A 13,019-nucleotide genomic window follows, 5' to 3' on the forward strand; every position below is an offset into this window, starting at 1 on the left:
AAATATAATTGAATATCCAAGGAAGGCCTGAACTTTTGTAAACCAAGGCAGATACTGTATACAGAGTGGTCCGGCGCCACGTGGGTGCTCATTCGGAAGTCTCTGTAAGGTATCCAACAAAGAGTGTATCATTGTGAACTATGAAATCGGAAGTGGTCCTGCAACGGTTTAAGCCAAACCCAGTGCTCATTCGAAAGTGTTTGATAGCTAATGCGAACTGTAATTGGTCTGAGCACGGCTGAGGGAGACTAATTGGAAAAAGGGGATCTCAGCCCAGCTGAGAGGGATCCGGGGTGAACTGTGAGTCAACCGAAGCAAAGGTATATGAACTGTAATTGGTCTGAGCCCGGCTGAGGGGAATCTGGGGTGAACCGTGAGTCACCGACCTATGTGAATAATTGGAAAGTAACCTTTTGTTTGTTTGATGCATCAGGCCCTCTGAATCAAGAGACTTTGGTTACTTAAGAGACTTGGGCATAGAAGGCCCCGATGCTTGTAACAGGACAGTGTCCTCGTGCCAAAGAAGCCCAAGAGTGTGCTATGTTCAAGTGGACCGCCTTTGTCCCGTGCTGAAAACGTGGGGATCGGAGGCCAACGGTCTGCACATCCTGACTTATCATTTTCATGAACATTTTCCCACACTATTTGTAAATTAGCTGTAAGGATTGGCAATAGGTTTTTTAGTATAGGCACTTTTATTTTGACGAGACTGCACTAGGACTGCATTATCATTATTTGATGGTCGGAGCTTGCTCCCATCTTAGGTTTAGATGGGTGTTTATCACACCCCTAATAAGGTTCAATAAACACCCTTGAATTGTGGTCACTTGTGTCTGTCTTACTTTTATACCATACCTTCCTTACAGAGGGCAAATGTGTGGTGGAGAGGCCAAAGGATAACCTTGTGTGCTTCCAGTTATTACTGACTAAGTAGATACTGACAGACAGTAAGCTAGGGACGAAGGGTGGCGATGTGAAGACAATTAAGATGGGTACATTGAGCATACGGGGTGGTGACCACCTGAACAAAATCAGACAGTTACTACTCTACATGCGCAAACATAACATTATAATAGTGCTCCTTCAAAAACGCATCTGTCACTCGTCAAATGGAGGCACATTTTCCGCGACAGCTGGGATGTCATAACTATTACTCCTCTGGTGACAAAAAAACTGAAACCCTGGTGAAGGTACAAAAAGAGTTGAGATACTTTCGGGATAATGCAGCACGGGAGCTCATATTTTTGGGAAGACATCATTAGGTCAGACTATATGGTGAGGGACACAAACAGGCGCAATGTTAGCAAGCTGCTAATGTCAGGGAGGAAAAGGGACTGAGTCCATCCAGGTTCGGCATCGTACTCCTAAATATTAGACGGCTGACATAGCAGATAACTGTGTGAGGGGGCAGAAATGTGTGGCAAACCACTTTGTGAAGATTTTTCAAAAGATGCCATTTTATTCATTCAAAATGTTGGATAAACGCCTCACTATCCCTACCCGGACGAGGATTTTTCTGCCAAAAATAAACTAAAGGAAACACTCTAACAAAAGTTTTCTGTCCCTCACACTTGTACATACAAAAACGCAACAAGGTAATATATGACAGTTTGAAACCAAATGCATAGGACAGTTTCATCATAACTGTCTCTCATTATACTCTGGGTGAATTCAGATTCAAGCAGGATTCTGTTCAGCAGTTCCAAAAGAATAAGGAAACCCTGTCTTGTAAAAAACGTTCCAACGCAGCTATTTAGATTCCAATGTGGGTATCCCTTACCTCCAGATTCTGCTTCTGCGGCAACAGCAAGAGTTCACAACTACTTCGCCATCTACTGCTACTCTTCTCCTTCTCCTTCTTCATGACCTGTACCTGAAGGGGGCCTTTTAAACCTCCCAGTCTCCCTTGGGTGTGGGTCATTTCCACTAATAAACTGCACTTTGTAGTTCCGTGCCTCTTCAGCCCCCTTTTTCGTCCCAGTACTTTGGGGATTGTGGGACCTGGACTCCACAATGTCAGCTTTTCTAACTTTTTCTATTTTACAGTAAGTCATTCAAGGGTGGGTTATTGGGGAAAGTTGAAAAAGGGGGTTTCCCATTCCTCCTGACCTGTTCCCCTCCCCTCCCCCTATCCCCTCATGTGATCTTACCACAGAAAACCACCCTAGAGTCAGGATCAGAAAGCGTCTGCCTTTCCCATGCCGCACGAGAAGGGTCCCAGGCCTGGTTTTCTGTGGAATCGTATATGAGTCATCACAACTGCTATACAGAGCTATTACTCCCCCAGGGGGTTGAGGTCTGAACTCCAGATTAATAAATATCTGGAAAACACTGTACTGTTCTGGCTCCTGCAGGAGGTCAAAGAGATGTTAGGGAGAGAAATAACAATTGGGGAGATACTTGAGGGCATTAAAAACCTCCCAGGATCCAAGGCACCAGGCCCGGACGGGTTGGTTGTTAAATTCTATTAAGTGCACAGAGACTTGGTGGGACTCTATCTGTTCATAGTGTACATTTGGTCGGTACAAGAGGTCATTTGGACGGATATCTTTGCAGAGGCTACAAGCACCCTGTTGTGTAAGTAGGGGAAGTGCCCGGACAAATGTTTCACGGATCGACCCATATCCCTCATTAATGTGGATAGTAAAATGTATGATCATCTATTGGGTAATTCCACAAAATTATATTTTGTCAGGGGGCCAGATTCAGGTGTGGAAAGGTTTCCAGGAGGTTTTTTTAAAAGGCACTCGATGTACAAAATATTGACGAAGGGATATTGCCATGCATGTGGACCTTTTGTAATGCTGGATCAGTCTGGATTTATTCCCGGGAGGAATACTTTTTACAGGCTCAGAAGAATGTTTGGGGTACTAAAGGTTCTGAAACAAGAAATCCCAGCAATAGCCGTCCTCTTTGACGCTGAAAGCGTTTGATTCTATTGAGTGGCCATTTTTGGTTGCTGCGTGAGGAGGGTGGGTCTGGGGTCCCAGTTTGATAACATGGTGGCACTGTTCTGTAACCAACCCAGAGCTGCGATAAACGTCAATGGACAATTGTCACTGGAGTTTCCAATGGGCAGAGGCACGTGGCAGGGCTGTCCACTGTTGCAGATGCTGTTTGCCTTGGCGAGAGAACCACTAGCAGCCCTGTTAAGGGAGCAGCACATACACAGAGGCCTACAATTGTATTCACATCGCTTGTTAGTGTCCTTGTATGCTGACGATATGATGCGGCTGATAAAGGAACTATGGGAGAATCTGGGCCGATAATGCTGCAGGTTGAGGAATTTAGGGTCCACCCTGGATTACTTATTAGTCTGGGAGAAGTCTGATATTCCCCTTGATCAAGAGCATCCCGGTGTACTGGGATGGATTTGGCTTTAGGTGGGGCTCCATATATTTGGGGATGAAGATAGCCAGGGACCTAGAATTATTATGCAGAAAAGAAACCAATGTCAGGATGATAGACGCATTGCAGCAACAGCTGTGGGGATGGCAGGGGCTGCCGTTGTCAATAGTAGGCAGAGTTGCTCTGATTTAAAATTGTGGCGCTCCGACAGTTTCTATATCTGTTTACCAATATCCCTCCGGTCCTGCCAGGCTCGTTTTTCTCCCGCTTGCGGGGATTGCTCGCTGAACTGTATCTGTTTATTATTTATTTTATCTTAACTTTCATAGCCGTACACAAAGCCCACGGGCATCTAGGTGCTAATTACAGAAGTGCAGAGTACAGTACAGAAAGTGCGAGAACATGTAGAAATGGTTACGGCATAATGGTAGACCGCGTAAGCGTACTCTGGAAAGCCTCACCCCATGGTGCGGGGGGCTACTTTGGGTGAACATAAAGACAAAATAGGTGTGTGTTCACTGTCTGGCAAAGCCACGCTTCAAAGTATGGGGGCTGTAAGGGTTACAGTGGAGTTACGAGTGTAGCACAAGGCTAAAAAGTAAATCCAGTAGACATACAGGTGTCATGTGAGTGCACAGACAGATGATGATACACATAATGATGCAGGGGCTACTTGGCATTGCAGTGTGAAGCAGTGATGTAAAGTAAGGAGTGATAGTAGAGACAGGCCTGAGCAGTAACACTAGACAAACTTCCACTCACTGTAGTTGTACGAGTGCACAGAAAATATGCCTGACACTTGTAGGCAATCTGGGGTGGGGCGAAGCGAGCAGGCGAGGGTTGCAATTTAAGTATTGGGAAAAGACTTTGCAGCCGTCTTGGTGAGCAGCGTTATAAGTAGGCATAGAAGGAAGGGGCCATGATGCCTTTTTGCAGGAATGGTACGGCATACAGACATACAGATGGTCAGTAATCACAGACTGGAAGCGGAGCGTGCAAGGACTGCAAGTCAGCGGCAAAGCCATGAAAGATATCTTAGATCTGTGAATTGGAAACAGAGCCGGTGGCAATAGCGGGCCGGCAGCCTGCAGCCATAGCCAGATATGGTAAGCACTGGAGGCCTCATAAGTTGGCCTTAGAAGGGGACAGGCATTGCCTGCCAGCTTCCAGGAAGCAGATATAATTTCAAGGATGGCAGGGAAAGAGACAAAACCTTATCCCATGCCTCAATTACTCTGTCTTGAATGGATGAGACTTCTGTCAGGTCCTTAGCACGTCTTCCTCGGTGTACTCTCCTTCCAAGGAGGGCGCTTGCTCTTCTTCTTTCACCCACTGCCTTGGTTTACTTCCCTGCCAAGGTCCCAGTGTGTATTTTGTATTGCTGTTCTTCGTATTTGTGCCTTGGTGTATTTGTCACCCTGCTGGGTCCCAGACCCCCTTCTATTGATAATGTTTCCAGCTTTCTCTTTCTCTCATCCACAGCCCGGGTTCACTCTCCTGCCAAGGTCTGGTATACATTCTTGCATCCACAAAGCTTCTATTCCCTTTTGTGGTGCCTCTGGGCTTGTACCCCAGTATGGGTCCCGGCCCGTCTTTAGTTATATGGTTTTACAGTTCTCTTTCTTAGTAATCCACTTCCTGGGTTTACTCTCCTGCCAAGGACTGTGTTTGGTGGTATTTAAATAGTCAGTTTGTATTCTCTCTAACTTGTCATGTATTTTTCAAAAATTGGCCTCAGACTTCTTTTACTTGTTTTTTCCACCACATTAGTGTTGCTTGTCTTTTGCCTCTTGCCTTCTGCCCCCTCTGGGTATCCCCAACCTTGGGACCAACCACCCTGTTACCTGTAGGGTCTGAGCTGCCCTTCTCCGGTTGTTCGCAGGTCTCCCAGGATCTGCGGCATCTTCTTGAGTTTTTCAGCGTGCTCGCCGGTCTTCTCTCTGCTTCTTAAGCTACTCAGTGCGCATTCCCCTGCACTATCACGGCTCCACTTCACAACCGGTGGCTTGCCTCTTCTCTGGTCTGCTTCACTGTCAGTGAGCCTCTTCCAAGTGCGATTCTCCGGGTGAAGCGGCCTGCGTCTTGTGGTCTGTGCCCGACCCTGGACAAAGACAACCTTCTCCCTCTGTCTCTGGTTTTGAATGAGCGAAAACCAATCAGCTCCTATCAAAAGATCGTGCTGCCACTCGCATTGGTGATCATCATTCCTTGCGGGTCCTTCCTCGTCTCAGTGATTGTCAACTGGGATTTACTACAACAACATAATGGGAATGTCTGGCAATGTGGAGAGGGACAGATTTAGAGGGAAGGTGGGAGGGGAAAAAGGGTAATGTCTTTTCCCAAGTTGGTCAGTACTCTCGGGGGGGCGGGGGGGTGTTCTTCCTCCCCGTGAGATCCTCCTGCCGAGCACAACCCGTGAGATCCTTCTGCCGAGCCTGACATTCCTGGCCTCATGGAAAGGGGCTCCCCCATCTAAAGTAGTGGTAATCTTCTGGGATTTGTCACAGAGTAGTCAGTCTTGAGACATCAATGAAAAATGGTATGTGGGCCCTGGGATTCACCTCCTTCAGAGACTTCTTCCCCGATGATCACTCTATACCGTTGTCTACCTTTAGGGATAGAGGAGAGTCAACTTCATTAGATATACTTATGTACTTTAGGGTTCGGAATGTCTTTTAGGACGGTGTTTCCCACATTTCCGGAACAGCCCCCACCCCCATCTTCCAGATACTTTAGGACATGATTGTGATGCAGGGGGAAGGACATTTGATTACCAATTTATATGGGAAGGTAATGTAGGGCTCGCCAGATAACCGACAGAGTGCTAGGCAACGGTGGGAAAGGGACCTGGGTAAGGTAGTACCGGGTGCGGAATGGCTGTATATACTGCATAAGATGAAGTGGGTTTCACTAAACTCTAGGTACAAACAAATTCACTTTAATCATCTGCATTGGGTGTTCTACACTCCTGATAAGCTACATAAATATTATCCAGAGGCATGAGTGTAATCGATGTAAGCAAGCACATGCAGATTTTATCCACCTTGCACGGGTATGTCCAGAAGTGTTGTGCTTTAGGGCTGAGGGGTTCTCCGCAGTGCGTGGTACGATTGGGGAGGTACTGGATCCTGTGCCGGAGGTAGCTTTGCTGGGATCAATAAAAAATGTCTCATGAGCGGTGCAAACATTTGTGGGCCTAATGATGGTCTTGGCGCGCAGGAGACTCGCTGTGACCTGGCTGGGTACCCAGGCTCCGAAACTGGCAGTCTGGTTGCCAGATGTGGCATATTGCCACAACATGGAGTTGGCTCATATTCGACTGCAACCGGCAAGGTCCTGACCTCTGGACATCTGGGGCCCGTATGAGAATTATTTAATGGCAACACCTAGAAATACAGAGGGGGTGGAAACGCAGAGTAGTGAATCAGCATACGTTTATACCAGATGGGACACCGGAACCGAGCAGGATGCTGATGTATTTGATGGGCAAGGGCATTGTACTAATTAAAATGTTGGAATTTTGTGACCAAATTGTGATAATGTTGTCATGATGTTTGTTATTGATGAAACTAATAAATCCAATTCCCTAAAGCATAAGGGCAAAATGTTACAAGCAATTGGTCCAAAGCAATCCTTCTGTAAGGAGTCCAATCCAGGTTACTGAAACAAGTGCCGTTTTTCTGTTGACATCACCCTCAGAGTACCTTACCTGCAGGAAATGATGGGGACAGGTGAAGGAAGAGAGCCTTAAGAGAAACCAAGATGGTGGGACCGTTCCCTCAGCCCACCTCTCTTTTCTGGCTATTCTAACTCTGCCCCCTTCCCAGGCGTGCTGGCTTCAAAGGGACTTAGTGGTGAGCACCCTGGTGTGCGAGTGGTTTTGTTTTGGCATTGCTGCCTTTGAAGCACTGGTTCCCAGGAGACCACCTGGGGAAGTTCCTGTAAACTGAGGGGAATGTGTTACCGTTCTTGCAGGAGAATCAAATGGGCATCATCCCGGCCATTGAGACAGTCCGATAAGGCACTAATCCACCTCAGTCATGTCCTAGCTGGGCTTTTCCCACAGAGCTGACACTAGTGTGATAACAAATTGCTTTGACTGTATAAGCATGCTCTTAGAAGCCACCATGCCACGACTAGGTATGGCTTGTATTTAACGATTCATGTTCCACTAGACCGCCTAAGGCATGTAATTGTTACGCCTGAAAACAGAGGTGTAGAATATTAAAAAGCCTTCTCTGCTTGATGGAACTTTGTGTTTTAGAAATGGTCAAGAAGACACTTGTGACATTTGACACTACACTACTTTGTGCCACTACAGAGCTGGAGCTGAGGGTGCAAGGAAGCAGTCACATCAAAGCATGTATGTACTATAATTTTGGCATGGGTAATAATGAAAAGGGGGTCTGGTTAGCAACCCCCCTTTTCAGAAACAGAATTACCTGTTTCATTTTAGTATTACAAATATTAAGACATAGCTTGTCACAGGCTCAGAGATGGCAAACTGTCATACAGACATGACAAACAACATATATATGTGTATGTATATATATATATATATATATAATCCAGCTCTAATCACAACAATATTATACAAAACATTCATCAAGAGGGGAAAAAGAGGTTTGTCTGAAACTAATCCACTTCAACAAATGATACATTTAAATAGCTCTATAACATTGCTTCAATGTCTTTTCAAAACTACTAACAGTTATAGTCTAGTATTTTGGGGGAACAGTAATCCAAATGGCACTACCTATGACTCTGTTGGATTTGCTGCCCATATGAGCTTTGAGGAACCTACGTTATTTCGAACTTCTTTGCAGGGCCCCAAGGACCAAACAAACTTCTTTGCAGGGCCCCAAGGACTCAAGCTTATTTACCAGACACTATGGATCAGGGCCATCGAGTGACTATGAAATCAGAGTCAAAATCTGAAATTGAACATGGTTGTCTATTACCATCCAACCAATGACTGTCATGTTAAGGAGATGTGGTCAGATTTCCATAACAGGGAGTGGCTTGAATGGCCCGTTTTTGTACAGACTGCTGCCTGGCAATTCATTTAGCGCTAATGCCAAGGTATAATGCAATACCGTATTGCAGCCAGCATATTGCCACTGCCAGCTCCAGAAGAACCTGATGGGGGGGGGGAATGCTTACTAAAAGCCAAACCGTTCTAATATCATATAGATGGAAATGAACTGTCGTGCTATCCGAGCCAACCTGAGAAGAAAAAGATAATTGCCTTTCAAACAAGACCTCACGTTTCTGCTGGTATCCACCAGAGAGGTAGGCTTACCTAGATGTCTGGATCCTGAAGAAGGAGGAGATGCCTCAGAGGGGCAGCCAAGGAGCAGGACCTCCGTCTTATCGCCATTCAGGTGTAGCCTTCTGTCTAGTATCCAACCAACGTTGCACCGCCACAGACATCTGGTGAGATCTGCCCCACCTCCCGCATCATCATGTAAATCAAGCAGAATGTGGGTGTCACTGGCATACAGTTGGCACCGCAGGCCAAATCCCGCCACCACCTGAACTGATGGAAACATATAGCTATTAAACAGTAAAGAGGGCAGGGGGGTGGACACAGCTGCAGTGAAATAAAATGCACAGTTGGACCTTTTGGTGCCACAAATTCAGAAAGGAACAGATCAATTTTAGGGCTGAACCCTTAATCCCCATTACATTGGCCAGGCGGTGGCTATGGATTTCATGGTCTTTGGCGGCAATCGCGCTGAAAGTCACTAAAATAATGGCTGCAGGTCTGCTGCTATGTCCCATGTCTAACAGTTTCTCAGTTATTAAAATAATAGCCCCGTCAGTGCTTCTTGTGGGCAAGAAACCAGACTGAGAATCAGGCCTCTGACCGCTCCTTCACAATCCACACGGTGTCTTTTGTGTTGTACTTTATTTAGTGAACCCTGATACCCATCTGTAGCTGTGACAATTGTACACACTTCAAATGCAAGTATGAGAGACTGGCACTGAAGTAATGATTCATGGCACACATAGACATTTCTTACTGGTGCATAGGCTTTGCCTTATCTACTTCCCTTAGAAACCAAACTTGGAAATCTGAGGAGTATGCAATTGTGTATTGCGGGTGCATGCCACCACAGAGGGTTGCTCTCTAAAACCTCGCAGCCCCACATCGTAGAAGCCCACAGTACCAGCTTCATGATATTGCCAGACTTCAAACTATGAATGACAAAAAAGACAGAAAAAGAGAGGCTTAGAAGACAAACCTTCTCTTACTACTGAATCCGGAACTATATTCCAACACATGTCAGACTCTCCCTAGCACTCCCACAACTCTGGAAAGAAATCAAGACATCCCTACTCAACACTGATAACAATGCCATCTGGCAGCCATTCCCCGATCCCTCCCTGCACATGTCCCCTTTCCATGTACGCTATCTTGAACCATATAGCTCATACACCCCCCTGAATTTAGCAGTGATTCTTGTACAGTGTGCAGTTGCGCCCCAGCTACGTTTGTGAAACACAAATCCCTGGTAGAGTCTATCACAGCTTTTCAGCTTATCTTAAGGTTGGCTAATCATTTTCTGGTTATAAAAACAAGACGCACCTTTAGTTTACAAGCACATATGCTCTCTTCATAGGAAATGAGGAATGGAAGGAGGTACACGAGGGAGGAAACGTTTATTTTAAATGAATGCACATTCCTTGTATACCATATTTAACTCGATGCTATTAGGAAATGAATAATGTCAGATTTTCTGTTCCAGGTGCAGGCCACCTTCCACGATGCGCCCGCCTGTTTCTCTGAAGAGGAATGGAAGGTCTTTCAGGAGTGGCAAAAGGAACTTTGCGGGAATGTGATGAAGGAAGTTCACCAGGCTCTGCTCTCTCTGGGTAACATTACACCCCTGATCTTTAATTACAGTCTGGAAGTAGCTGCCTTGCTGTTTCACTCTCTCAGAATGGGTTCTGCTGGTCTGTCTTTCATGTGTGTACCTTAAATTATTCTAAGATGGCCTCAGGCTCCAGATATTGCACCTGTGCAGGTGAGCCGGGAAGCTCCACATAGCAGTGAATGGAGGCGCGAGGAGTGTGAAGTGTGCCCTAATCCCAACTGCTTAAAAACCAGTCAAAGGGGAACTGTGCTTAAAGAAACGGGCTATGCTGTCAGTATTTTGTCCTTTTCTGCACTTACTCGTTCTAAATGTCGCAAGGCCTAGTAGAACCATTATTGTGTTGTTGTTTTTTCTCCTATATTCCCCCACATGCCCTGACCCCACCTACCTTATGGCACCTGTAAACACTTTTGGCTGCATAGGTGCCATACAGATGCTCAATAAATAAACACAATGGTGTGCTTAAGAGGAAACCTAGCAACCACCACTCCCTAGGGTCTGGTGGGAGGATGCAAGAAACAAACATAAATAATCCCCCCAAATGCCCTCCCTGGATCTGAGGTCTGTTAGATGATTCTGTGTAAAAGAGGAGGTCTTGGTGGTTCTGTGACCTGACGATGTACCCTTGCTGTCTGCCCCTAGTCTGCTTCTCGCGGGATCGAGGTAGATTGATTTGCATCTGGTTCGTCCTATATTGTAATGCTGCAGCACAGTCAAATAAAGTGTCAGTTTGTGCTACAGGGTATCACATCAGTGGCTAGACTGCAAAGAGTTCCTATCCCATGTTTTACCTCTGCTCCCCGGTATCATATCAGTGGCTAGACTGCAAAGAGTTCCTATCCCATGTTTTACTTCTGCTCTGGGGTATCACATCAGTGGCTAGACTGCAAAGAGTTCCTATCCCATGTTTTACCTCTGCTCCCCGGTATCATATCAGTGGCTAGACTGCAAAGATTTCCTATCACATGTTTTACTTCTGCTTCTGGGTATCGCATCAGTGGCTAGACTGCAAAGAGTTCCTATCCCATGTTTTACTTCTGCTCTGGGGTATCACATCAGTGGCTAGACTGCAAAGAGTTCCTATCCCATGTTTTACCTCTGCTCCCCGGTATCATATCAGTGGCTAGACTGCAAAGATTTCCTATCACATGTTTTACTTCTGCTTCTGGGTATCACATCAGTGGCTAGACTGCAAAGAGTTCCTATCCCATGTTTTACTTCTGCTCTGGGGTATCACATCAGTGGCTAGACTGCAAAGAGTTCCTATCCCATGTTTTACCTCTGCTCCCCGGTATCATATCAGTGGCTAGACTGCAAAGATTTCCTATCACATGTTTTACTTCTGCTTCTGGGTATCACATCAGTGGCTAGACTGCAAAGAGTTCCTATCCCATGTTTTACTTCTGCTCTGGGGTATCACATCAGTGGCTAGACTGCAAAGAGTTCCTATCCCATGTTTTACCTCTGCTCCCGGTATCATATCAGTGGCTAGACTGCAAAGATTTCCTATCACATGTTTTACTTCTGCTTCTGGGTATCACATAAGTGGCTAGACTGCAAAGAGTTCCTATCCCATGTTTTACTTCTGCTCTGGGGTATCACATCAGTGGCTAGACTGCAAAGAGTTCCTATCCCATGTTTTACCTCTGCTCCCCGGTATCATATCAGTGGCTAGACTGCAAAGATTTCCTATCACATGTTTTACTTCTGCTTCTGGGTATCACATCAGTGGCTAGACTGCAAAGAGTTCCTATCCCATGTTTTACTTCTGCTCTGGGGTATCACATGAGTGGCTAGACTGCAAAGAGTTCCTATCCCATGTTTTACCTCTGCTGCCCGGTATCATATCAGTGGCTAGACAGCAAAGATTTCCTATCACATGTTTTACTTCTGCTTCGGGGTATCAGATCAGTGGCTAGACAGCAAAGCGTTCCTATTGCATGTTACTTCTGCTTCTGGGTATCATATCAGTGGCTAGACAGCAAAGATTTCCTATCACATGTTTTACTTCTGCTTCGGGGTATCACATCAGTGGCTAGACCGCAAAGCGTTCCTATTGCATGTTACTTCTGCTTCTGGGTATCACATCAGTGGCTAGACAGCAAAGATTTCCTATTGCATGTTTTACTTCTCCGGGGTATCACATTTGTGTATTTATTTTTGAAACTTACATAGCGTGCAGAGCCCGGGGGCATCTGGGCGCTTTCTTAGGTGATAGAACAAGTTACAGTTGTTGCACAATCAAAGCACGATACAGACAATAGTGGAGAGTGGCAATACAGTAAAAAATAGTGGTTGCATGTATGTATGTTACCTGGACAAAATGTGAAGGGTTTACAGATGGACAAATAGAAAACAAATAACATTGGCAGCTTTCAGGTATGTGTGGTCGTAGTTGGATTGCAGCTAGTCGTGTACCGAGTCATGGTGGGCTGAGCTGTTGGTAAAAAGGTGTGTGTTAAGATGTTTCCTGAAGATCCAGAAGGAGTCTTGGGCTGTGAGTGCGATGGGCATGGAGTTCCAGAGTTTGCTTGCGAATGTGGGAAAACTGCTACCCCCGGCTTTTTGAAGCCTGAATCTGGGAATGTCAAGGCGGTGCTGTTGGGTTGCTCGGGTCAATCTGGAGCATTACATTTTACAGGACTGTGTATTGCTGATATCTGGAAAATTATTAGGTAATCAGGTGTTCATATGGTTCTAAATGTGATGTGCAGGCTTGTGATGCACTTGTTTATTTTTCTATAATGTACCACTGATGTCAGTTGATGTTGAGTTTGTCCTGGTAGTGTT

General features: G+C 45.7%; 1 protein-coding gene across 5 annotated transcripts in view; it reads left to right on the forward strand.

Moving 5' to 3' along the window:
- LOC138489468 (zinc finger protein 436-like) overlaps window positions 1-13,019 on the forward strand; it is a 350,718-nt gene that overhangs the window by 17,306 nt on the left and 320,393 nt on the right. For 4 of the 5 annotated variants that reach the window (XM_069617197.1, XM_069617195.1, XM_069617199.1 and 1 more), the window contains exon 2: window positions 10,101-10,227. In XM_069617197.1, coding sequence (XP_069473298.1) covers window positions 10,101-10,227 — 127 coding nt within the window. The remainder of the gene's footprint in view (window positions 1-10,100; window positions 10,228-13,019) is intronic. The other variant, XM_069617196.1, reaches the window with a different exon arrangement.

Source organism: Ambystoma mexicanum, chromosome 9, assembly GCF_040938575.1.
Source record: "Ambystoma mexicanum isolate Mex_15411 chromosome 9, UKY_AmexF1_1, whole genome shotgun sequence".
NCBI classification, from domain to species: domain Eukaryota; kingdom Metazoa; phylum Chordata; class Amphibia; order Caudata; family Ambystomatidae; genus Ambystoma; species Ambystoma mexicanum.